The 23886-nt window shown below is 47.7% G+C and overlaps 2 protein-coding genes across 6 annotated transcripts; one reads left to right on the forward strand and one right to left on the reverse strand.

Annotated features, from left to right (window-relative positions):
• Positions 1–376: 376 nt before the first annotated feature.
• On the reverse strand, positions 377–5262 carry dnaaf1 (dynein axonemal assembly factor 1). 5 transcript variants are annotated; one of them, XM_018751412.1, is made up of 12 exons: positions 5184–5239; positions 4815–4938; positions 4255–4390; positions 3964–4055; positions 3605–3826; positions 3346–3512; positions 2929–3050; positions 2572–2738; positions 2287–2460; positions 1608–2203; positions 1429–1476; positions 377–1343 (listed from the first exon to the last, which is right to left on the reverse strand). In XM_018751412.1, the coding sequence occupies exons 2-12, from the start codon at positions 4918–4920 to the stop codon at positions 1056–1058; spliced, it is 2118 nt and encodes a 705-aa protein (XP_018606928.1). In that variant the 5' UTR covers positions 4921–4938; positions 5184–5239; the 3' UTR covers positions 377–1055. The 5 variants fall into 5 exon arrangements, with proteins under 5 accessions (XP_018606928.1, XP_018606926.1, XP_018606930.1 ...); XM_018751410.1 differs by having other exon boundaries at positions 2287–2738; positions 5229–5262; XM_018751414.1 differs by having other exon boundaries at positions 377–1210; positions 2287–2738.
• Positions 5263–19169: 13907 nt separating this feature from the next.
• LOC114912036 (putative sodium-coupled neutral amino acid transporter 8) lies at positions 19170–23584 on the forward strand. Its single transcript, XM_029256793.1, has 6 exons — positions 19170–19358; positions 21072–21270; positions 21430–21580; positions 21663–21764; positions 23111–23168; positions 23567–23584. The coding sequence occupies exons 1-6, from the start codon at positions 19170–19172 to the stop codon at positions 23582–23584; spliced, it is 717 nt and encodes a 238-aa protein (XP_029112626.1).
• The last annotated feature ends 302 nt before the right edge of the window (positions 23585–23886 follow it).

Consider the following 23886-nt stretch of genomic DNA (forward strand, 5'->3'; position numbering starts at 1 on the left):
CCCCCCATGATGCCTTTTCGGGCTGAGCCCAGCCGGGCTATGTGGGCTGCCCGGCCACCAGGCGCTCGCCTAGGAACACTACCTCCAGGCCTGACTCCAGGGGTAGGTCCCAGTGACCCTAATCCGGACAGGGTAAACGTTTTTCCGTTTCCATTTTCCATGGAGGTTTTGGATCGTGTTAGTCTGGATCTTCACTCCAGACCTGTTCACCTTGGGAGACCCTACCAGGAGCATAATGCTCCCAACGACATAGCTCTGGAGATCCCTAGATCACGCAAGCCCTTCCGCCACGCCAAGGCCCTGATCCAGGAAGGGATTTTTAAACAAATCAACTTTATTTTTCTGTGTATTCTCTAAAATTGAATAAAAACGTGAACATCAGAACAAACAGCTATACACAGATACAACAATGACCAAAGTCGTTGAGACTAATGACTCCAGTTATATTTTTTGTTAGGGTTTACAAGCACATTCCACACAATTCAAACTACCCAACATATTCTTGATATCAGTTGGTATGATATGTAAAATGTTTACATATTGTACCAATTCAGTTTTAAAAAGGGTAATAACGCTAGATTTAGGATTTGACCATTTTTCTTTGTGAATATGAATTTTCAAAAATTTTTGTGTTCTGTGTTTATTCTGAATTTGTGGGGGCAGTAAAGAGACCCAAACAGAACAGCAGTGTAGGACACCTCAATTCAATTCACTCCCACAGTGTTTAACAGCTCATCTGCTGTCCCCAAATCTCAGATCAATACTGAAAAGAAAACTGACTTTGGAGTAACTAATAAGTCAAGTTTTTGGTCTCTGGTTGTGTTTCTGGTTGGTTACTTGTTACTATTAACAGCTTTTCCAATGCAGGGTTAGGGTGGTTCGGAATCCATCCCAGAAGCACTGTGGACGGTACACCAGTCCATCACAGCATTATATTTATATTGGTTTCACACAATTTTTTGCTGAATGAAAACAAAAATAGATAACATCTGCAGCAAATGTGAAGACGTTTATGATATGCAGACCCTGTGAACGTCTCTCCAGCTCATCCCCCGTCAGTCGAGCTCCTCAATCAGACGTTTGACTGAGTTATGCTGTGAGGGGTCGAGTGGCTGCTGTGACATTCTGGCCACCCTGGGGAATCCTCCAGCCTGGGGAATGTCTGTAGTGGAGGGGCTTGCTGGCCACTGCCCCCCCATTGCCCTGTTGACTATGAAAAGCAGGTCTGAAGGACTAGATGATGGCCACTCTTCTTGCACTTCAGGGGTCTCACTGGGGCCTGTTTCGTTCTCATCTTCATCACCCTTTGATGAGATCACTTCAATTCTGGGGCAAAATGCCAGCTGGAAGAATATAGCTTTGCTGTATGGGCTCTGTGTCATGTGTTAATAAATCCCCCTCCCACTCCCCTTCCCCAAGAGGATCTACCTGCTTGGCTAAAGGGTCTCCTCCTTCATCCTCTGAGTCAGGAAGGTCCTGTGATCAAACACATAGTAGCATGATGAGAAAGTTACTGCAAAGCTCGAGAAGTCAAAAAACATTCTCCGGAAAGTGGTCCAAATCCTCAACAGAGTGTCTTACAGTGGTATTGTTCCACTATCACTTACATTGATGGTCAGTCTGAGCTGCTCTAGGTGGATGTTTTCCAGTTGTTCTGGCTCCTCTAGCTCAGTGACCAAAGAACCCTGAGTCGCCATCGACTGCAGCTTCACCTCCATGACAGCCTGTTCTCCATGAGTGGCTCCTGGCAGCGTCTCCACCATCTCCAGCTCTGTGATCGGCTGGCTCCCATGAGACCCTGCCCATCTGTCCTCCAGCTCTGTAATCAGCTGGCTTCCCTGAACACTCACCATTCCCTTATCCTGCTCTGTGATCAGCTGGCTCCCTTGGGCACCCACCCATTCATCCTCCAGCTCCGTAATCAGTTGGCTCCCCTGAGCACCCGCCCATCCGTCCTCCAGCTCTGTGATCGGCTGGCACTCCTGGGCACCCATCCATCCATCTTCCAGCTCTGTGATTGGCTGGCTCCCCTGAACGCTCACCAATCCGTTCTCTTGCTCTGTGATCGGCCGACTCCCCTGAGCACCCATCCATTCTTCCTCCAGGTCTGTGATCAGCTGGTTCTCCTGAACACCCATCCATCCTTCCTCCAGATCAGTGATTGGCTGGCTCCCCTGAAGGGCCTTTGGCTCTGCCGGTGAGTCTGGGGCAAAGGTGAAAGAACCAGGGGTACAGTTCATACACAGCTCAGGCTGCAGGGCAGCAGATTATCTGTTAGTGGTATACCTGCAGCTGAGGGAGATTGCTCCATCCTGGGGGTACGATGGGCAGAGCCAACACTGCCACCCTCGGTCGTATCTCCAACAGCACATGCTTCCAAGAATTCCTGATGGGCCTGCAGAGTCTCCTCCACAAAAGCATCCAGCTTCTCTGTGTCCCCTCTGGCAGACAATGTCTCAGCTGGATGAGGACAGTGAATGCCAATGAGAGCCTCCAGGGGATTCAAGTTGTTGCAAGTGCTGTACATGTGCAAGTTGTACTTTGTGTGTGTATGTGTGTGTGTTGTCTCACTGGCCTCCTGCTGCTCAGCGGCCATCCTCCTCTGCCTGGCTCTGTCCCTGATGGCCAGCATGGCATCCACGCTTTCCTGGATCTTCCTCCTCTCCCGCGTCTCCCACTTTTCGCGCTCAGCTTGCTCTGCCTCCAGCCCACCAGCCGCCCACGCCTCCGCACACGCCCTGCAGGACACGGAGATCATGGAGCAGCTTGAGACTCTGTGTCCACTGGCATCTTTGGACACTTCAGTGGAGCCGAATCAAAACTCTAGTGAGGGTCTTTAGTCATCAGTCGACTATGTTTGTTGCGCCACCTGTGGATGTGAGCAGGTCCTCGGTACCCCATGAAATGCTGGACAGGGAGCGCACTCACCTCTCCTTGGGGAACACAGGCCGGTCGTCTAGGTAGGTGAGCTGCCGCAGGCGCACGATGAGCGTCTTCCTGTAGTTCGGGATGTTTCTGACCACCTTGTTTCCCATTAGGTTCAAAACTCGCTGAAACAGCAAGCAGAGCTTCAGCGCAGCAGAAGCACCAATTCCGGGTGTAAATCACCTGTCCTAACAACGCAGGGACATCCTGACCCTCAACTTCTGCCTGCATTTAACAGCTGCTTTCTGTCCACTGAGGCTCCAAACCCTGCCCAAATGTCTCTAGGATAGCCTGCTGCTGTGGCCCAAAAGAACATGATTTTAACATATGTGCCCCTCAAACTCATTCAAAATGATGTTGTGACCCATAGCCAAAAAAGTCTGGACCCCCTAACCACCTGAGCTCTGACCCTAGACTCACCAGCTCTGGCAGAGCCTCGAGGATGGTCAGGATGGCTGGGTCCCTCAGCTGGTTGTGGGACAGGTCAAGAACGCTGATGGCTGGGCACAGTGACAGGTGGGCGATGTCCTGTATTGTCTCTAGCCGGTTGTGCGCCAGCTGCAGCGTACTCAGCTCAGAGAGGCATGCTGGGAAGGTCAAGGACAACTGTCACTAAGAGGCGTGGCTGGGGGAGGAGTCCCACCCCCAAACTTTGCATGGCCCGCCCACAGCAACTTACACAGATTCTCAATGACCTTGATGTAGTTGTTGCACAGGTTGAGTGTGCAAAGGCGGCTCAGGGGCTCCAGGTTCTCCAGCTGGCTGATGAGGTTCTGTTGCAGGAAGAGGCAGCGCAGCTCCGTCTGAGCATCCAGGTTCTCGATGCGCTGCAGCCCGTTGCACTCGAGCCACAGACACTTGAGACCTGTGTACTCCTCCAAGTTCTCGATGGTGGAGAACCCTACCGTAAGGCAGGAGAAGATGCCATGTGACACCCGGCACCGCAGAATGCCACAGGCGGGAGCTCCAAAGGGTCAGCATTTAGAGGAACAGTGAATGGGCTCACTGGGCTGCCTGAGGATGAGTGTCTCTACGCACCTTTGTAGTGCAGGTAGAGGGTGTCGTTCAGGTGGGGTGTCACATACAGCTTGTTCTTCTTGCAGTGCTCCTTCAGGAACTTCTTAGTCATTCTGCATAAACAGAAACGGCAGCCACAGGGTTTAGTGCCCACGGAGCAACACGCAACTTCATGCATGTGCTTCATGTTAGTTGTCCTCATTAAGACATACTGTGCGTGTTTTGTCGGGTCAAGAGGATGATTTCTAACCCACATAGAGGGACCACAGCTCAAACACAGTGAATCAGAGCAAAGCGGTTGTCACCCGTCACCTCGGCCCTGTGTCCGTCTCTTTCTTGTCCTGCTTGGGCGTCACGGTACTACACTGATCTCCAGCCCTTGGGACCTTCTCCAGATTCTGTTCTGCAGGATCACTGCCCTTAGCTGCAATGTGGGGCTCCAGTTCCACTGGGAAAGAGAGTTTTATTCCCAACTTCCTGACACACTCAGAATTAATTTTATGTGAGAAAAATTCACAGTCATTCTGCTTCCTTTGTGCTGGAGATCAGATGTTCAGAACTGTACAAGAACTCTACTCTCTGTTATTTTTGTCTTTCTTCTTATTTACTCATTTATCTAAATCTCCAAAGTGACTCACAAGGTGAGGTTTTTACACTGAGATACTTATAGTGACTTAGCCATTCTTACAGCAGAGTAACTTTTACTGTACCAATACAGACAACAGCTCGAAGGATTGTGCCTACTGTCCCTTTAAGAGTTAATAGCGCATATCACACATGCCAAAAGTGCAGTATATAGGAGTATATGGAACTTGGTTCCACCTGACCCACATGCAGCTGGAAACATGAACTTGCTGCTGAAGACATTTCACCTTGTTTGACAGATGAGGTGACCTCCTCCAGAAGGACCCCCCCATTACCACCTGCCTGCAGCGTCACCCTTGTTGAAGACCCCCCCTCGAGCTCCGTGGGCTGCATTGTAGAGCTTCGCCTTGTCTGTATAAATGTCAGAAGGTAGAAACACGAGCTGGACTTTACTCCGGGAAACACATCGAGACGAGAAACACACCTGCTAAAAGATGTTCCCTTCCGACCTGCCTGGTTTAACACACCAGTTTTTTTTACCTGGTAATTCTTCCGCCTATACACTTTTTCTACCTCTTTATGTCATGAGCCTTGGCGTTTTGAATTAATTCTCTGTATTCTATTTTTAAACTTCATTATTAGCAGGAATTGATTACCAAGTTTCTTTAAACAGGCAGGAAAACACGTTCGACAGGCACTACCTCACAGTCTCTCGCCGATTGATCCGCGTTTTGTGCGTTTGTGTTACCACGGTAACCTCGCAACGTGAGCTCCTCTGCTCTCTGATTAGTCGGCACATCTCCGGGCTCGGTCACTCATTGGTTGCTGAGACCAGACGCCCCCTGTCCTCTCGCCCTTTACCCATACAGTAAAAACAGCCGCTTCTGCCGGGTCTCGATCCGCTATGCTCATGTCCCCCTCTCTCAGCTCTTTATCATCGTTTGTTCTGTGTTGGGCGCTGAATCGATGTCAGTTGTTATTCACCACATAGAAGGAGTACCTCTAAAACTCGAGATTAAGGACATTAGTTGTAGAAAGTGCTATGCTCTACATATTCCCTTATTGTGAAGGGCTGTGTCCACTGTCACTGAGTCCAGCCGTCTGCTGCTTATCCTCTTCTTACGTTTTCCTCAACTTTCGATCATCACCATCTTTTTGAGAGAATCCAACTTTCTCATGTGTGCAAAGCATGGCAGCCCCAGTCTTATCATTTGTGCTTCTAATGAATGTTTTGGTCTGATTTGATCCAGCATCCTTTTGTTTTTTCTTTTGACTGTCCACGGTGTCCTTAAAAGTGTCCACCAGCACTGCAGTTGAGAATAATCCATGGGTTTTCTGTCCTGCTTCTTCACTGTCCACCTTTCACACCCATAGAGTGTTACTGACTAAACAATAAATACTCCCCTTTTTTTTTGTGGCCCCATCAGCATGTTTGAGGACATTTTCCAGATCTTTCAGTGTTTGTCTTCTACACATTCGACTGACTGGTGGATCCTTCAGCATCAGTTATATTAATTATTTAATTACTGAAAAATAATTATTGAACCTAAGAGGCAAAAGTAGTCAACAACTGCAGTGTCTTTACAATGAATCCTAAAGTTTACTGCTGTTCCAGTTTTTGTGACTTTTACAATCATTGGGTTCCAGCAGTGCTGGGAGGTGGAGCAGGCATGCAACATTTGAGATGATCAGATCTCAACACTTGATTTCATTTGCTCCTCACTAATTCCCTTTGCCTTGTGACGGACTGGTGTCCCGTCCTGGGTGTATCCCTTCCCCCTCCAGCCTTGCGTTGCCGGGTTAGGCTCCTGTTGGCTGCGACCCTGCTTGGGACAAGCGGTTTCAGACAATGTGTATGTGTAACCTTCCCTTTTTTTCTCCGTGAGTAATCGCTGATATTTTGACATGTTGCTGTAAAACAGTGTAATCAGTGTGAACTTGAGGGACTCATTAACTTTTGTCAGTTCACTTTAAGACAGACAGCAGTAACACTGGTTTGATCTGTTGACTCCCCACTTTTTCCTTGGTGGACCTCAGTGGTAAAAAATGTCCATCCATCTTCCTCTGCTATCCGCGGCCAGGTCGCGGGGGCAGCAGTCCGAGCAGAGTCCTCCAGACTTCCCTCTCGCCGCACACCTCCTCCAGTTCCTCTGGGGAAACCCCAAGGCGTTCCCAGGCCAGCCGGGAGACATAGTCTCTCCAACGTGTCCTGGGTCTGCCCCGAGGCCTCCTCCCAGTGGGACAAGCCCGGAACACCTCCCCAGGGAGGCGTCCAGGAGGCATCCGGAACAGATGCCCGAGCCACCTCAATTGGCTCCTCTCGATGCGGAGGAGCAGCGGCTCTACTCCGAGCTCCTCCCGGGTGACTGAGCTCCTCACCCTATCCCTAAGGGTGCTCCCAGCCACTCTGCGGAGGAAACTCATTTCTGCCGCTTGTATCCGCGATCTCATTCTTTCGGTCATGATCCAGAGTTCATGACCATAGGTGAGGGTAGGAACGTAGATCGACCGGTAAATTGAGAGCTTCGCCTTACGACTCAGCTCCCTCTTCACCACAACAGACCAGTACAATGACCGCATTACTGCGGATGCCGCACCGATCCATCTGTCAACCTGCCGCTCCATTTTTCCCTCACTTGTGAACAAGACCCCGAGATACTTAAACTCCTCCACTTGAGGGAGCAACTCCCCCCTAACCCGGAGGGGGCAATCCACCTTTTTCCGACTGAGAACCATGGCCTCGGATTTGGAGGTGCTGATTCTCATCCCCGCCGCTTCGCACTCGGCTGCAAACCTCCCCAGTGCACGCTGCAAGTCTTGACTTGATGAAGCCAACAGGACCACATCGTCCGCAAAAAGCAGAGACGAGATCTCGCGGCCAGCAAAACAGACACCCTCCGTTCCCTGGCTGCGCCTAGAAATTCTGTCCATGAAGATAATGAACAGAATCGGTGACAAAGGGCAGCCCTGGTGGAGTCCAACATGCACCGGGAACAGGTCTGACTTACTGCCGGCAACGCGAACCAAGCTCCTGCTCTGTTCATACAGGGAACGAACAGCCCGTAGCAGCGAGCCCCGAACCCCATAATCCCGAAGTACCTCCCACAGGATGCCACGAGGGACACGGTCGAATGCCTTCTCCAGGTCCACAAAACACATATGGACTGGTTGGGCAAACTCCCACGAACCCTCCAGCACCCTAGTGAGGGTATAGAGCTGGTCCAGTGTTCCACGGCCAGGGCGAAAACCGCATTGCTTCTCCTGAATCCGAGGTTCGACTATCGGTCGGATTTTCCTTTCCGGTACCCTGGCATAGACTTTCCCAGGGAGGCTAAGGAGTGTGATCCCCCTGTAGTTGGAACACAATCTCCGGTCCCCCTTCTTAAAAAGAGGGATCACCAGCCCGGTCTGCCAGTCCAGAGGCACCGTTCCCGAACTCCACCCGATGCTGCAGAGGCGTGTCAGCCAAGACAGCCCCACAACATCCAGAGACTTGAGAAACTCGGGGCGGATCTCATCCACCCCCGGAGCCTTGCCACCGAGGAGTTTTTTGACTACCTCAGCAACTTCAGCCAGGGTAATGGACAAGTCCCCCTCCAAGTCCCCAGCCTCAGCTTCCTCTATGGAAGGCGTGGCGGAGGGATTGAGGAGATCCTCAAAGTACTCCTTCCACCTCCCAAGGACATCCTCAGCTGAGGTCAGCAGCGCACCACTTCCACTGTAAAAATGTAGTTTGATTAAATTATTGCTGGTGGCAATATCTGGATGTAAAAAATGAACGTAAAAATTATGGAGTATTTGAACTCCTGGTTCAAATTTGAAATTCATTTTGTCTAATAGTCTGAACTTCATTATTAATTGGCATTTATAATCCATTAAAATATTGCAGCCTCTTTTACTGCAGTGTGAACACTTGAGGTCATTGTCAGATGTTTGTTTCACAGTGAATCTCTGAAGCACCATTTCGCAGGAAGATGTGGAAGTAAGGAACACACACACACACACTGTCCAAAACTGCTTGTACCAAGCGGGACTGCGACGAACAGGAGCCTAACCAAGCAACACAGGGTGCAAGGCTGAAGGTGGAGGGGACACACTTAGGACGGGATGCCAATCTATCACAAGGCACCCCAAGCAGGACTGGAACCTCAGACCTGCCAGAGAGCAGGACCCGGCCAAGCCCACTCTGCCACCATGCCCCCTGGTAGTAAGGAACACCCACCATGGAAAAGAAGGTCTTTCATCTGTTGAGGTTACCTGTGTCAGTCTGTAGGGGAGAACAGGGCAAAATGAGCCAGTGGGTAAGCTGACTCACCCTTTGTATCTAGGCAACTACACACATTTCAAGTTCAAGTTGTTTTTATTGTCATTCCTCTGTATAGCTTGTATACAGTGGAATGAAATGTCGTTTCTCCGGAAACCATGGTGCAACAACACAGAATAGGAGTACAGGACAATAAATATACAGGAAGAAACAAAAAAGGTATGTACTGTACATGTATGGAGTCATGCTGGGTTAGCTGTTTGACTGTGCCAGGTGAGTGTTGGGAGGCAGCAGGGTGTTAAGTAATTTCACTGCCTCAGGGAAGAAACTGTTGTGGAGTCTGCTGGTGGTGGCACGGATGCTCCTGTACCTTCTGCTAGATGGCAAAAGGGTGAAGAGTCCATGAGATGGGTGTGAGGGGTCATCCAAAATGCTGGTGGTTTCGTGGATGCAGCGGTTGTTGTATGAGGTGTCAATGGTGGGTAGAGGGACTTCAATGATCTTTTTAGCTGTTCTCACAATTCGCTGTAGGGTTTTGTGGTTGGAGGTTGTCCACATGGTGAGACAGCTGGACAGGACGCTCTCTATCGTCCCTCTGTAGAAGGTGGTGAGGATGGGAGGGGGGAGTTTGGCTTTCTTCAGCATCCATAAGAAATGGAGATGCTGCTGGGCCTTCTTGGCTAGGCAGGTGGTGTTGAAAGTCCAGGAGAGGTCCTCCGTCATGTGCACATCAAGAAACTTGAAGCTTTTGACTGTCTCCACAGTTGTTCTGTTGATGTGCAGTGGTGAGTGGTCTACTCGGGTCCTCCTGAAGTCAACAATCTCAAATGTTGCATGCTTGAGTCTTACCAACATTAAGAGATAGATTGTTATCTCTACAACATTCTGTGAGCTGGTTCACCTCCTCTCTGTATGCTGACTCATCATTGTTGCTGATGAGGCCCACAACTGTAGTGTCGTCAGCAATCTTGATGATTTTGCTGCCATGTTACCATAAATTTAGGAAGCTTGGATCATTTCTATCTGGCTGTAATGGACTGAAGCACATGGGAGAAGTGGAAAGTATTTTTTGACACCAAAAGTTGTCTTCTGTATGTCCAAGTAAATTTTCTGCATGCCAGGTATAATGTCTATTATTTTAAAGCAAATTTATCCAGGTCTAAAACAATGTATCATACATATTGGTGATTTACTACTGTCTAAATCTACATGAATAACTTAACTGAAGATTGGCCTGAATTGGCACACTATACATTTTTTTACAAAATGGCGGTTGTGGGGGAGAATGAACCAAATGCGGGGGCGGGGGGCACAGTGGCGCAGTGGGTTGGACCGGTTCCTGCTCTCCAGTGGGTCTGGGGTTCAAGTCCTGCTTGGGGTGCCTTGCGACGGACTGGCGTCCCGTCCTGGGTGTGTCCCCTCCCCCTCCAGCCTTACGCCCTGTGTTGCTGGGTTAGGCTCCGGCTCCCCGTGACCCCGTATGGGACAAGCGGTTCAGAAAGTGTGTGTGTGTGTGTGTGTGTGTGTGTGTGTGTGTGTGAACCAAATGCATAGGGGCAAACTGAGTCGGTGGTTCAAGTTAATTCCTCCAAACATGATTTATAATGTTGATGAAACAGGTGTGACAACTGTGCAGACACCAAAGCAGATAGTGGCAGAAAAAGGAAAGAAGCAAGTGGGAGCCATTACATGTGCTGAAAGAACAGAGCTTGTGATTGGTCTGTGCAGTAAATGCAATTGGGAACACAGTCCCTCCCATGTTTATCCTCCCAAGGGTTAGATATAAAGACCACTTCATTACACGAGCACCTCCAGGATCAGTTGAAACCTCTACCAGATCTGGCTGGATCAATGAAGACACCTTTGTTGAGTTTATTGAACATCTGGTTCAGCACACCAAGTGATCCTCTGACCAGCCCATGCTACTAATCCTTGATAACCATAAGGCACACATTTCATGGAGGGCACTGGATATTGCAAAAACAAAAGGTATTGTCATGCTCACAATTACACCCCACACTTCAGATTGCTTGCAGCCTCTGGACAAGTGTGTTTATGGTCCATTTAAGACCGACTGTATAACAACAGAGCTATTGATGGTTGGATGAAATCAAACCCAGACAAAACAGCCAGTATATACCGAAACCCTGGATGTCTGAATGAGGCTTTCATGTCAGCAATGACACCATGTACTATCTCTTTTGGAGTCAAGTCCACAGAGGTTTTCCCTTATAACAAAGATATTCTCTGTAATACAGAGTTTGAGTCATCCATGGTGTCAGACATGCCAAACCCTGAGCTGCAGCCTGCTGCTCCAGATGATTCACCCATGGTTTCAACCTCCATCTCTGCTGAGCTGCCTTCACCATGCCCTACACATCCAAGTGTTTCACCAAGCAAGCAAGATTTGCAACCCAAACACAATGGATATGTGCCTCCTGCTAAAATTCTACCCTAACCCAGAAGTCAGCATCTCAGGGCACAAATAAAACGAAAGCGCATAAAAACAAGGATACTGACTGATACACCTGAAAAACAGACAATTGAAAGAGCTCAACGAGAGAGGAAAAATAAACAGAAAGGAAAAATAAAGTATCATCAAAGAACAAGGAAAGCTCAAGAGGAAACCAAAGCAAAAAAAATTCAGTGTACAGCAGCTCTGAGGACAGTGATGTTCCTATCCCACTTGATGATGCTTCTGAGTATGAGAGCTCTGAGTATGACAGAGGTGAACCTGACATCTTAGATCTGTCAGTTGCTGACTTTGTAAGTCAATTTTATGAAAAAAATGCAGGAGCTACCATTAGATTGGCTTGGTTGAGAGCCTTGAGTTCAATGAAGTGAATGCAAGATTTCTGAGAAGAATCTGGGGCAGTACTGGCAGTGAAAAACCCACCACTGCAAAGAAAATGATGAGGCATCATTCCCACTGAGTGATGTGCTGATGAAGCTACCTCAGCCTCAAAAGACTGGAGGAAGTACAAGGAGGGCACAAAAATTTATATTTCCTTGTAACCTTGATAAATGGAATGTTGTTTTGTTGTGCAGTGATCTTGAAGCTCTAACCATGCCAGGTTTGTTTGTTAAGCTCTGGTGGTTTGTTATCACAACTTCAAAACAGCGAAACTGCTTCTTTATTAAATTATGTTCAAGTTTAAACTGAAAAAGTCTGATGGTCAGTTTACCCCCGGATGGCTCAACTTACTCAATGACTTGGATCTACTTGCCCCTAACCTGGGGCAAGCCGAGTCACATGACCACTTTTTTTGAGAAGTCATGTTTTCAAGGCTGGGGGTGCGGTGGTGCAGTGGGTTTGGCTGGGTCCTGCTCCCCTGTGGGTCTGGGGTTTGAGTCCCGCTTGGGGTGCCTTGTGATGGACTGGCGTCCCATCCTGGATGTGTCCCCTTATGCCCTGTGTTGCCAGGTTAGGCTCTGGCTCCCCGCGACCCCAACTGGGACAAGTGGTTCAAAAATTTGTGTGTGTGTGTTTTCAAGGCTGTTTGCTATAGATGCATTCTTTTCATTTTAGTTGATAGCAGATATCCTGAAATATAAGTAGATGTTTTCTTTTTACTTCTTTCTCATTTTTCCTTGCCTAGAGGGCAAGATAAGTAAAAATTGGCTCATCTTATCCCATTCTCCCCTCTGTGATGTGTGTATAGATGCACTCACTGGCAGAACAGCTAGTAGCATAGTAGTTAGAGTTGCTGTCTTTTAATGCAAAGGTTGCAGGTTTCAATCCCACCCCAAGCTGTAGTAGCCTGGAGCAAGGTTCTTATCCTAAATTGCTCCAGTAAAATTACTTACCTATGTAAATAATTAGAAATACAGTTGTAGCTTAATGTTGTGTCTCTTTGGTGAACAGCATTAGCTAAATGAATAAATGTACTGTGTATGTAGATATATGTATGTATGGAGATGTACTGTGATATGTACCTGCTTACACTTTTAGCTAAACTAGATAATTCACTTCAATTTATTTTTATAACGTGCTCTTCTCATGCAGTGACACAGAGCACTTTAACATAGGCAGAAGGCAAAAAAAACATCAGAACAAAGAAACAAAGAAGACAGTTGACTACCGACTATCATATCCATCCATCCATCCATCCATTTTCTTGTTGCCCCTTTATCCTACTAGGGTCGCAGTGGCAACAGGGAGAGCAGAGAGGCCCAGCCGCCCCTGTCCCCCGCAACATCCTCCGGCTAAGCCGGGGGGATCCCCAGCCATTCCCAGGCCAACGGTGACATGTAATCCCTCCAGCAGGTCATGGGCCGACCTCGGGGCCTCGTCCCAGTTGGCCATGCCTCGTATACCTCCAAAGGGAGGTGCCCAGGGGGCATCCTTACCAGAGGCCAAAACCACCTCAAGTACTACTCTGAGTTCCTCCCGGATATCTGAACTCCCCACCCTATCACCGAGAGTGAGTCCCAACACCCTGCGGAGAAAACCCATTTCAGGTGCTTGTAACTGCGATCTTATTCTTTCAGTCACCACCCAGAATTGATGACCATAGGTGAGGGTAGGGATGTCAATCGACCTGTAAATGGAGAGCTTAGGCTTATGGCTGAGCTCCCCCTTCACCACTACAATCCGGTACTGCAACCGCATTACTGCTGCTGCTGCTCCCAATCTGTGTCCGATCTCATGCTCCCTTCTGCCCTCACCCGTGAACAAGACCCCAGGATACTTAAACTCCTCCACCTGGTGCAAATTCTCTCCCCTTACCTGGAGGGGGCATGCCATCCTTTTGAAAGAACCATGGACTCAGATTTGGAGGTGCTGATCCTCATCCCAGCTGCTTCACACTCTGCTGCAAACCATTCAAGTGCATGTTGGAGGCAACCATGTGAAGGTGCCAAAAAGACATCATCTGCCAAATGCAGAGACATCACCTTCCAACTCTCACACAGAATGCCCTCCTGACCTCGACTGCGCCTTGATATCCTATCCATGAAAACCACAAACAGGAGTGGAGACAAGGCACAACCTTGGCGGACTCAAACATCCATATTGAACGGGCTTGACTTAATGCCGAGTATGCGGATACAGCTTTTGCTCCATGTGTACAGAAATCGAATGGCCCACAGTAGTGGCTCTGGCACCCCACACTCCCTAAGCACCTCCCACAGAATTTCTTGGGGAGCACAGTCATAGGCCTTCTCCAAATCCACAAAACACATGGAGACTGGATTAGCGAACTCCCATGCCCCCTCAATTGTCTGTGAGAGGGTAGAAAGCTGGTCCACTGTTCCACAGCCAGGACGGAATCCACATTGTTCCTCTTTAATCCGAGGTTCAACTATTGGCCGGAGCCTCCTTTCCAGCACCCCGGCATAGACTTTCCCAGGGAGGCTGAAAAGTGTTATATCCTGATAGTTGGCACACACTCTCCGATCCCCCAGTTTGCCAATCCAAAGGCACTGTACCCAAGGTGCATGCAACATTGCAGAGGTGTGTCAGCCATGACAGCCCTACAACATCCAGGACCTTTAGCAGTTCCGGGCAAATCTCATCCACCCCTGGCGCTTTGCCACCGTGGAGCTTACCAACTACCTCAGTGACTTCCGCCAGGGAAATGGATTGTTATAGCCCGGAAGCCTCTGGCCCTAACTCCTGTAAGGGAGGCATATCTCTCGGGTTTAAAAGTTCCCCAAAGTGCTCCTTCCGCCTCCCGACAATGTCCTCATTAGAGGTCAGAGTTTCTCCACTCTTGCTGAGCACACCTTGAGCAAAGCTCCTCCCACCCCTTCTGAGCTGCTGGATGGTTCTTCAGAACCTCTTTGAGGCCGACTGAAAGTCATTTTCCATAGCCTCTCCAAACTCTTCCCACGCTCCAGATTTTGCTTCTGCAACCAGAGCCATTGCCGCCTTTTTTGCCTGCTGGTACCTATCTGCTGAGTCAGGAGTCCTCACAGCCAACCAGGCCCTCAAGGCCTTCTTCTTCAGCTTGACAGCTTCCCTCACCACCAGTGTCCATCAACAGGTTTTTGGGTTGCCGCCATGACTAGCACCAACAAGCTTTTGGCCACAGCTATACCTGACTGCTTCCACAGTGGAGGTTTTGAACAGGGTCCATTCAGACTCCATGTCCCCTACCTCCTCCGGGACATGGGAAAAGCTCTCCCGGAGGTGTGAGTTAAAATCATTCCGGACAAGGTACTCTGACAGACATTCCCAGCACACCCTCATTAAATGTCTGGGCCTTCCGGGTCTGTCCATCAGTTTTCCCTGCCATCTGATCCAACTCACCACCCAGATGGTGACTGGTTGACAGCTCAGCACCTCTCTTCACCCGAGTGTCCAAAACATGTGGCCTCAAGTCAGAAGAAACGACTACAAAGTCGATCATTGACCTTTGTCCCAAGGAGCTCTGGTACCAAGTACACTTATGAGCATCCTTGTGTTTGAACATGGTGTTTGTTATGGATAAACCATGACTAGCACAGAAGCCCAATAACATTTCATCATGCGGGTTCAGATCGGACAAAGGTAAATCTTCCCAATTACCCCCCGCCAGATTTCCCAGTTATTGCCAACGTGAGCATTGAAGTCCCCCAGCAGGACTATGGAGTCTGTTGGTGGGGCCCTGTCCAGAACCTCACCCACCCTCTTTAAGAAGTTTGAATACTCTGAACTGCTGTTTGGTGCATAAGCACACACAACAGTCAAAGTTTTCCTCTCTGCGACCTTAAGTGGCATTGAGTCGACCCCCTCGTTCACCAGGATAAACTCCCAACAGTATGGCAGCCAGCCGGAGGCTTGTGAGTATCCCCACACATGCCTGGTGCCTCTCACCCTGTGCACCTCTTGAGTAGGAGAGAGACCACTCCCTATCAAGGAGTTCGGTTCCAGAGCCAACACTGTGAGTGGAGGTGAACCCAACTATATCTAGTTGGTATTTCTCAACCTCCCGCACCAGTTCTGACTCCTTCCCCCCAAGTGAGGTTACATTTCATGTGCTAAGAGCCAGTTTCTGTTGCAAGGGGCCGCGATGCCACACACCACCCTGCCCGCTCCTGCCATCTGAAAAGCATCACACACAACCCCCATGCTGGTCCTTGCGGGTGGTGGGCCCACATGGCCCCCCAACGTTGCCTTTTCGGACTGAGTCCGGCCGGATTATGTGGACTGCCCGGCCACCAGGCGCTCGCCTAGGAACACTACCGCCAGGCCTGACTTCAGGGGCAGGTCCTGGTGACCCTATTCCAGGCAGGGTAAACATTCTCATATTTACTTTTTTCATGGAGATTTTTGGATCATGTCAGTCTGTCTCTTCACGTCAGACCTGTTCACCTTGGGAGACCCTACTAGGAGCATACTGCTCCCGATGATATAGCTCTGGAGATCCCTAGATCACGCAAGCCCTTTTGCTACACCAAGGCCCCGATACAGGAAGGGCCGACTATCATAATATAATGCTTTTATAGAGCTATAAGTATGCATACTGGCCACAGAGGAAAGGAACAAAAACTCCCAACTGAAAATTGAGGTAGAAAAAAACCTCTGGGAGACCAAGTGCCAGTGGCTGCCCAATCCTCCTGGAGATTCTACAGTAAATAACACACACACACACACACACACACACACATTTTCAGAACCGCTTGTCCCACACGGGGTCACGGGGAACCGGAGCCTACCAGGCAACACAGGGCGTAAGGCCGGAGGGGGAGGGGACACACCCAGGACGGGACGCCAGTCCGTCGCAAGGCACCCCAAGCGGGACTCGAACCCCAGACCCACTGGACAGGAGGACCGTGGTCCAACCCACTGCGCCACCGCACCCCCTACAGTAAATAACAATTCTAAGCTAGTTTCTAAGTAATAATGATGTTGTTGCTGTATGGTAGTTTGAATTCCCAGCTTAGCATGGTCCGTCTCATCCATCATAACATGGTTATCACTTCATTTGGCATGGGGGGTGTGTCTGTGACCACTGGCTGGCCTCCTCGGGTCTTATGTAGGGAGATGATGCTCAACAAGAATAAATAGTTAGTAATTTGTAACTTAAACAAGTAAATTTAATTTGCATTGGTATAGAGGTGGAAAAAACAAACACAGCCAAGTGGAATTAGATTTCAAAGTGGAATGCCTGAGTAAATATGTAGTATGGATTTGAAGATGGATACAGATGAGGCATTTCTGATAGTAACTTGTAGAGTATTCCACAATTTAGGTGCTCTATAACTAAAGGTGCTTCCTCCTACTGAGGTCTTATTGATCACAGGTACTTTAAGATAACCTGCATCCAATGAACGAAGATACAGTATCCTCCTGGGATGTAAGAACCAATAGTCTCACAAATTTAAATCGGAGCAATGCCTTATCCAATGCCTTATAGGTCAAAGTAGGATTTTGTAATCAACTCTAAATGCGACTGGGAGCCAATGCAATGATTTAGGTACCGGTGTTATATGGTTGTTTTTCCTAGTTCTAGTCATAATTCTTGCAGAAGCATTTTGTACCACCTGTAGCCTGTATACAGTCTGGTATGGACAACCCAATAATAATGCATTACAATAGTCCAGCCTGCTTTAAACAAAAGCGTGAATCAATTTCTCAGCATCCTGTCTACACAGGAATTGCCGTAATTTAGCTATGTTTTTTAACTGAAGGAAGCACGACTTAGTCAAAGCATTTACTTGAGATGCAAATGACAGCTTTCCATCCAACAGGACACCCAAATCCTTGGCACAATCTGTACACTTGAAACTGATACCATTTGTGGTAAAGACTGGTGTGCTTGTGTCGAGAGTTTTGGCATCACCACCTACCACAAGTACCTCTGTTTTACTGGCATTTAGAAAAAAAAATTTGTACTCATCCATAATTTTATATTGGCTAAAGCTAAAGAGACCACATGTGGTTATACTATGGTATACTTTATCAAATGCAGTACTCAAGTCCAGTAACATAAAAATAGAGATCTGACCAGTATCAGAAGAGATGAGAATATCATTAACAACATGTGTGAGCACCCTTTTAGTGCTGTGACCAGTGCAGAAACCAGACTGAAATTTTTCAAATATATTATAATGATTAGGATATTTTAAAATTTGGGAATCTACGATCTTCTCTGAAATATTGGATAAAAATGGTAGATTGAAGATGGATCTATAATTACATGGGCTGTTACAATCCAGATCCGATTTCTTTAGTAGGGGTCTATTAATGGCGATTTTAAAAGCTTTTGGAACACAGCCATTAAGTAACGACTTTCTAACAATAGGTTCTGCAAGCACGGAAACTGCGGTTTTCAGTAATTTAGTGGGGATTGGATCATTAGATAGATAATGAACATTGATTAACTGGGTTCAGGTTTGCACTGGTGGAATCATTAAATTCACAGCAGTGGACCACCAGGTGGCATAGTGGTTACAGCCCTCCCCTTGCACTTTGAAGGTCCCAGATTTGAATCCCACTTCCTACTATCATGTCCTTTATCAAGATATTTACCATGAACCGATGCAGTAAAAATTACCCTACTGTATAAATGGGGAGTAGGGGGTGTGGTGGCACGGCGAGTTCAGTCGGTGCCCGCTGTGTGGTGGGTGTGAAGTTTGAGCCGTGCTTGAGGTGCCCTGCGACGGACTGGCGTCCCGTCAAGGGTGTGTCCCCTCCCCATTTGGCCCTGCATGCTGAGCTGCTGGATAAGGCTCCGGCTTGCCGTGACCCCGCTCAGGACAAGAGGTTGTTGACAATGGATGGATGGATGTATAAATGGGTGAATGAAAGTAATGTTGATTATCTCAGAGTATGAATCACTTTGAACAAAGGTATGTAGTGAATAAATACAATTAAATCACTGCTAATTAAATCACTGTTAGTGAAATAATTATGTCATCAATGGGTGAGTCCTTCTACTGCAAATGTGGCACAGGGGGAGGTGTCTGTGCAGAGCCTCACGCATCACTGTACACCCTCTCACACCCTCGTGACACTTTTCACCGGGGCTTGAACAGCATGCACCCCTGTGTTTGAGTTCAGGGGTCGAGGGCAGAATGATATAACTGTGTCCAACAGCTCACGTGTCGGCATCTCCGCTCCATTGTTCATCAACTCTAAGTCATTGTTTCCTTGACAACATTAGAGCTTCTGTATCTCACAATACAGGTTTAGGGTTCAATCAATCATGCAGAATCCAGCAGGCAATCATTTCATCAGCAAAGTGATTTTGAAAATATCAGCAGAAATCCTCTTCATTTAAACTGGAATGAGGTTTGTCAACAACTAAGAAGCACCTCCACCCTATACCACTATCCACACACTCCCCACACCATTGTCCACACCCCTGAAGCCCTGCCCACGTCTCCACCTCCCTCTAGAAGGTGTGATGTTGCAATGCTGTAGCCCTCAGTGTGACGCTCTACCACCACCATGGAGGAACTGGCTCGAGAGAGCATCAGCCTGCTGGCAAAACCGTCGCTGGACACAGACATCCCCAGGCTTGGCACCTTTGGCGCAATCTTCATCATGCTCAAATCGGCCCTGGGTGCAGGGCTTCTCAACTTCCCCTGGGCTTTCGAAAAAGCTGGAGGAGTTGGCACAGCTGTCTGGGTGGAGATGGTGAGACACCAATCAATCAGAATAAATCAGTCAGTACAGAGAAGGGCTCTGGACCATAAAAAGACCATAACTGGTTTTACTTTGTTGGTTCCTTTACTATGGAAGTGGTAGGAGATCTTCTGAGATATATAAACTGTCAGGCAGTTCCATATGGAAGTGTTGAGAAGAAATTTGGTATCAGAGCCCAAAACATCAGGTCCTGTCAGGAGGTGCAGCTTTTCAGCTAGTTTGGATGTGTCGGTTTCTCTGGTGATTTGCATGTCTTGGTTCTTACAGTGTCGTCATGGTGCTTCTGGAATTGCCAGTTCTGTCTCCATTGTAGGTCAACAGAGAAACAGATCATGTGGACTTCTTTCTTTTGTTCGTTCATTCACAAATCTTTGGTTTTGTTTGTTTGTGTTGGGCAGCCCTTGCTGGTGAGTTTTGGTGCTGTTCCATGGCTATACCCTGCCCACCACACACCCACACCCTTGCACCCTTAGCTCCTCGCTCCTCTGTTACCTCTAAGCTGTTAGGTTTCTCCGCTGCTGTGTGAATGTAAGCCTCTCCTTCACAGTCAGTCTCTAATGAAGGTTGTGGGCTGTGGTGGGGGGGTGATCTTTGGGGATGGTCCCCCCTCTGCTGACATTGTCATAGAGGGAATGGGTAGAACAGCTGTAAGGGTAATGAACTAAGAATGGGGACTGGTCGGTTGTGAGTGTGAATATCAGGAGAATGGGGACTCAGAATGACTGAGTGTTATGACACAGATGTGATGGTCCACATGGAGCTCTGGTGTGCTGCTCCCCAAGAGTTGGGTGTGTTGAGGGTCAGCCCCCTTCTTGTGATGGAGGCATTCTTTGTCAGTTCACTGGTTCACATCCTTGCAACACCAAATCAGCGCTGGGTTGATTTTTACTAGCTTTAGAAACAGCTATAGAAACAAGGTCATACCACAGAAAGAGTCTAACTTTAACACTCATAATGACTCAATTTTAATATACAGTATAATGAACCCCAATTTCAATAGTTTTTAAGCTGCTGTTGCAGAATTCGCTTCATTTCAGTTTATATTTATAGGGTGCTCTTTTCAACATAGACACAGAGTGCTGGACAGTAGATATAAGCAGAACAGCTACAGGAACACTGATAACATGGCTGTGTTGAATAAGTGGGCCAGCTGACAGCGAAGGAGAGGAAAACAAAAAATTCTCAGTCACAGAAAAGTGAGAAAAAAAAACCCCTGGAGGTCTGGATGTCATTTTCAGCCCGTCTCTTCTGGACATTGTACTGTGGTGACAAAGGACCTGTGTAGTTGTGTCTGTGATGAAAACGCAGTAAAACAAGCAGCACAGAGCTGGAGTCCATGGAGACAAAAGTCATGGTCCAGTCCCAGGTAGCTGATCCAGTCGGGTAATGAGTGTCCTCCTTTCCGGGCTCCGGGGGGAGGGTGTTGGTACTCCGCTTTGACCATCGGCTTCGGGTATTACACGGAAGCAACACTGCAGTCGGAAAAGGGCAGATGATGTGCTGAGAACTCGTGTTTTTATCCAATAACCTGTTTTTGATGGTTAAGCGAGTTTTTATGTGTTTTTGTCCCAGGGCTAGTAGGGCTGTGTTCTCCCTCAAGGTTTCAACACTGCAGTCCCCTTCCAGGGTTGCACAGCATTCTGCCCGTTCAACCCTCTGTGTCCTCACTGTCCTCTTTCTGTCTGTCTCACTGGCATCCTTCAGGTGTCCCTCGTGTTCCTCATCAGCGGCCTTGTGGCGCTGGGCTATGCCTCATCTGTCAGCAGGCAGAGCACCTACCATGATGTGGTACGGCACGTGTGTGGCCCAGCGGTCGGACAGCTCTGTGAGGTCTGTTTCATCTTCAACCTCTTCATGATCTGTGTGGCCTTCCTGGTGGTGGTGCAGGATCAGCTAGAGAAGTGTAAGTGACTGTCCTTTATTCAATTCAATTTATTTTTATAGAGCGCTCTTCTCACGCAGTGACACAGAGCACTTGAACAAAGGCATAAGGCAAGAAAGAAATACATCAGGCTCTTTTGTCCTAGTTGTGTCTTGTTGTGTGACATATTGTGTGTGGCAGTGTGCGACTCCATATATGAGGCATTCAGTGGCTCAACAGAGATACAGTACCACTGGTACACGGACCAGCGCTTCACACTCTTCATCCTGTGCTTTGTGGTTATCCTCCCCCTCTCCATCCCTAAGGAGATCAGCATCCAAAAATACACCAGGTGAGTGGCAGCTGCACAGCTGTCACATTTGTTTTCATCATCATCATCATCATCATCATCCTCACCTGTGTTTTCTTTCCAGTGTCATGGGGACCCTGGCTGCCACATACTTAACGGTGGCCGTTATAGTAAAATACTGTATGCAAGAGGACATTGTTGTCGTTTCCCAGACATACAACAGTGGGTAGGTAGCTTCTCTTTTTTTCCCAACCTACATTTACATGCGCTCAACACTACAGTCATATAGGGTGTGACAAAATTATGGAAACACCACATGAAAAAGGAGTTTAAAATAACTAAATCACAATTACAAAGTCAGCCAAAACTGTCTGTGCCCAATTTGCAGATGTATCAATCACAAAAACTGCAAAGCTAATGCATTAAGGGGAACAGTCTCAAAAATTATGACAACATATGAAGTACATGGACAAATTGCATCGACAGAGAAGAACAGTAGTCACAAGTCGAAGGTCATCAATTGGGATAAACAAGACACTTTACAAGAAAGTTGTTAAATGCCACAAAAATACATCCAAAATTACCACAGCTCTGAACAAGCACCTCTGTGGTGCAGCGTTAACAAACACTGTACACTGTGAGCTTCACAAAGCTGGAACTTATGGCAGGGCTAATATTCAGAAAGAACTTGCATCCAAGACCACAAAGATGCATAAAGAGCATAAAACCTGGACTTCTGAGTGATGGGAACAGTAATATGGTCTCATGACTCATCTTTCACTGTTTCCTATATCTGGATGGGTTCACATTTCCAAAGGATGTCTTCAACCCACAATATTTGTTGCCAGCTGTACATGATGGGGGGTCCATAATGGAATCAGCAGCCATCTGCTGGGGGTTACTTAGTCCCGTGATTACTCTGCTTGATCGTATAGCAGTCAAGGGACATGAGGTAATTTTACAGGACCAGGTGCACCTTATATAGCGAACATTGCTCGCTCATGATGTTCCCATATTCCAGGATGTGAATGGTCATTAAAACCAGAATGAAGTCAAATGACTTTCCCTGCCAACCTCATCACCAGATTTAACATCACTGAATCTTTATGGGAAGTTCTGGAGTGCAGTGTGGAGTAAATTTCCACTTCCTTCATCCCTCAAATATCTGGAGGCTTTTTTTCTAGAAGAATGCATCAGTATCCCTCTATACACAGTTCAGGAGTTGTATGATTGCATTCCAAAAGGGACTGAAGCTTTTCTCAAGGCCAAGGGAGGTACTACTCCTTATTAGGTCCTTTGCAAATTGTACATATATTAGGTGTTTCTGTTATTTTGTCCCACCCCATACTGTATATATTTATACCTTTATACCATAAGAGATCAGTATCCAAGCAGGTGGTTCTAGAACCACATGTCCTCTGTATATCTGTGCGAGTGTGTATGCATTTGTTGTTCAAGTCAGCTGAACTGGGGCCTCAAGGGACCCTCACTGTGTGCCACATCCAAAACGCAAGAGCAATAACTGAAAATACCTATAGCGATAAAATATTCTCTGTCTGCTTTTCTTTTCAGAATAAGTTCATGGGCTTCAATGTTCAGCGTCATCCCTACCATATGCTTTGGTTTTCAGGTGAGTTACATTTCCAAAACCCACAGGATCTAGTCACTCCCTACACTCCCACAATACTCTTTATCCTTTAGCCACCAGGTGTTCTCACTCAGAAGGGTCCAAAATCTACAATTTGTAGCTTCTCCATTTTGTTCCCGGCATGATAGAATGAGTTCCCTGTATTGCTCTGAGCTGCTGGATCCCTCCCACACTGAAGAAGGGTCTCAGACCCATCTCTTTCAGACCCACTTCTTTCCTGACAGCTACATAAATGAGTTCAACATTATTGCTATGATTATCTATGTATTTGCTATTTGAATGTCACTTCTATAGGCAGCTACTAGAAGGATGTGAATCAGCAACATGGTTATATTAGACCCACGAGCTGCATGTCCATAATCCTGTGTCTTTGTGTAAAGCTCTTTGCTTGTTCATGATTCACTTTTTGTACATCTCTTTGGAGAAATATGTTTCATGATACAATCATTGTAAATGGATAAATGCAAACACACACACACACATTTTCAGAACCGCTCGTCCCATACGGGGTCACGGGGAACCGGAGCCTACCCGGTAACACAGGGCGTAAGGCCGGAGAGGGAGGGGACACACCCAGAACGGGACGCCAGTCCGTCGCAAGGCACCCCAAGTGGGACTCGAACCCCAGACCCACCGGAAAGGAGGACTGTGGTCCAACCCAACCCAGGAGGCATCCGGAACAGATGCCCGAGCCACCTCA

Source organism: Scleropages formosus, chromosome 1 (genome assembly GCF_900964775.1).
Source record: "Scleropages formosus chromosome 1, fSclFor1.1, whole genome shotgun sequence".
NCBI lineage: Eukaryota > Metazoa > Chordata > Actinopteri > Osteoglossiformes > Osteoglossidae > Scleropages > Scleropages formosus.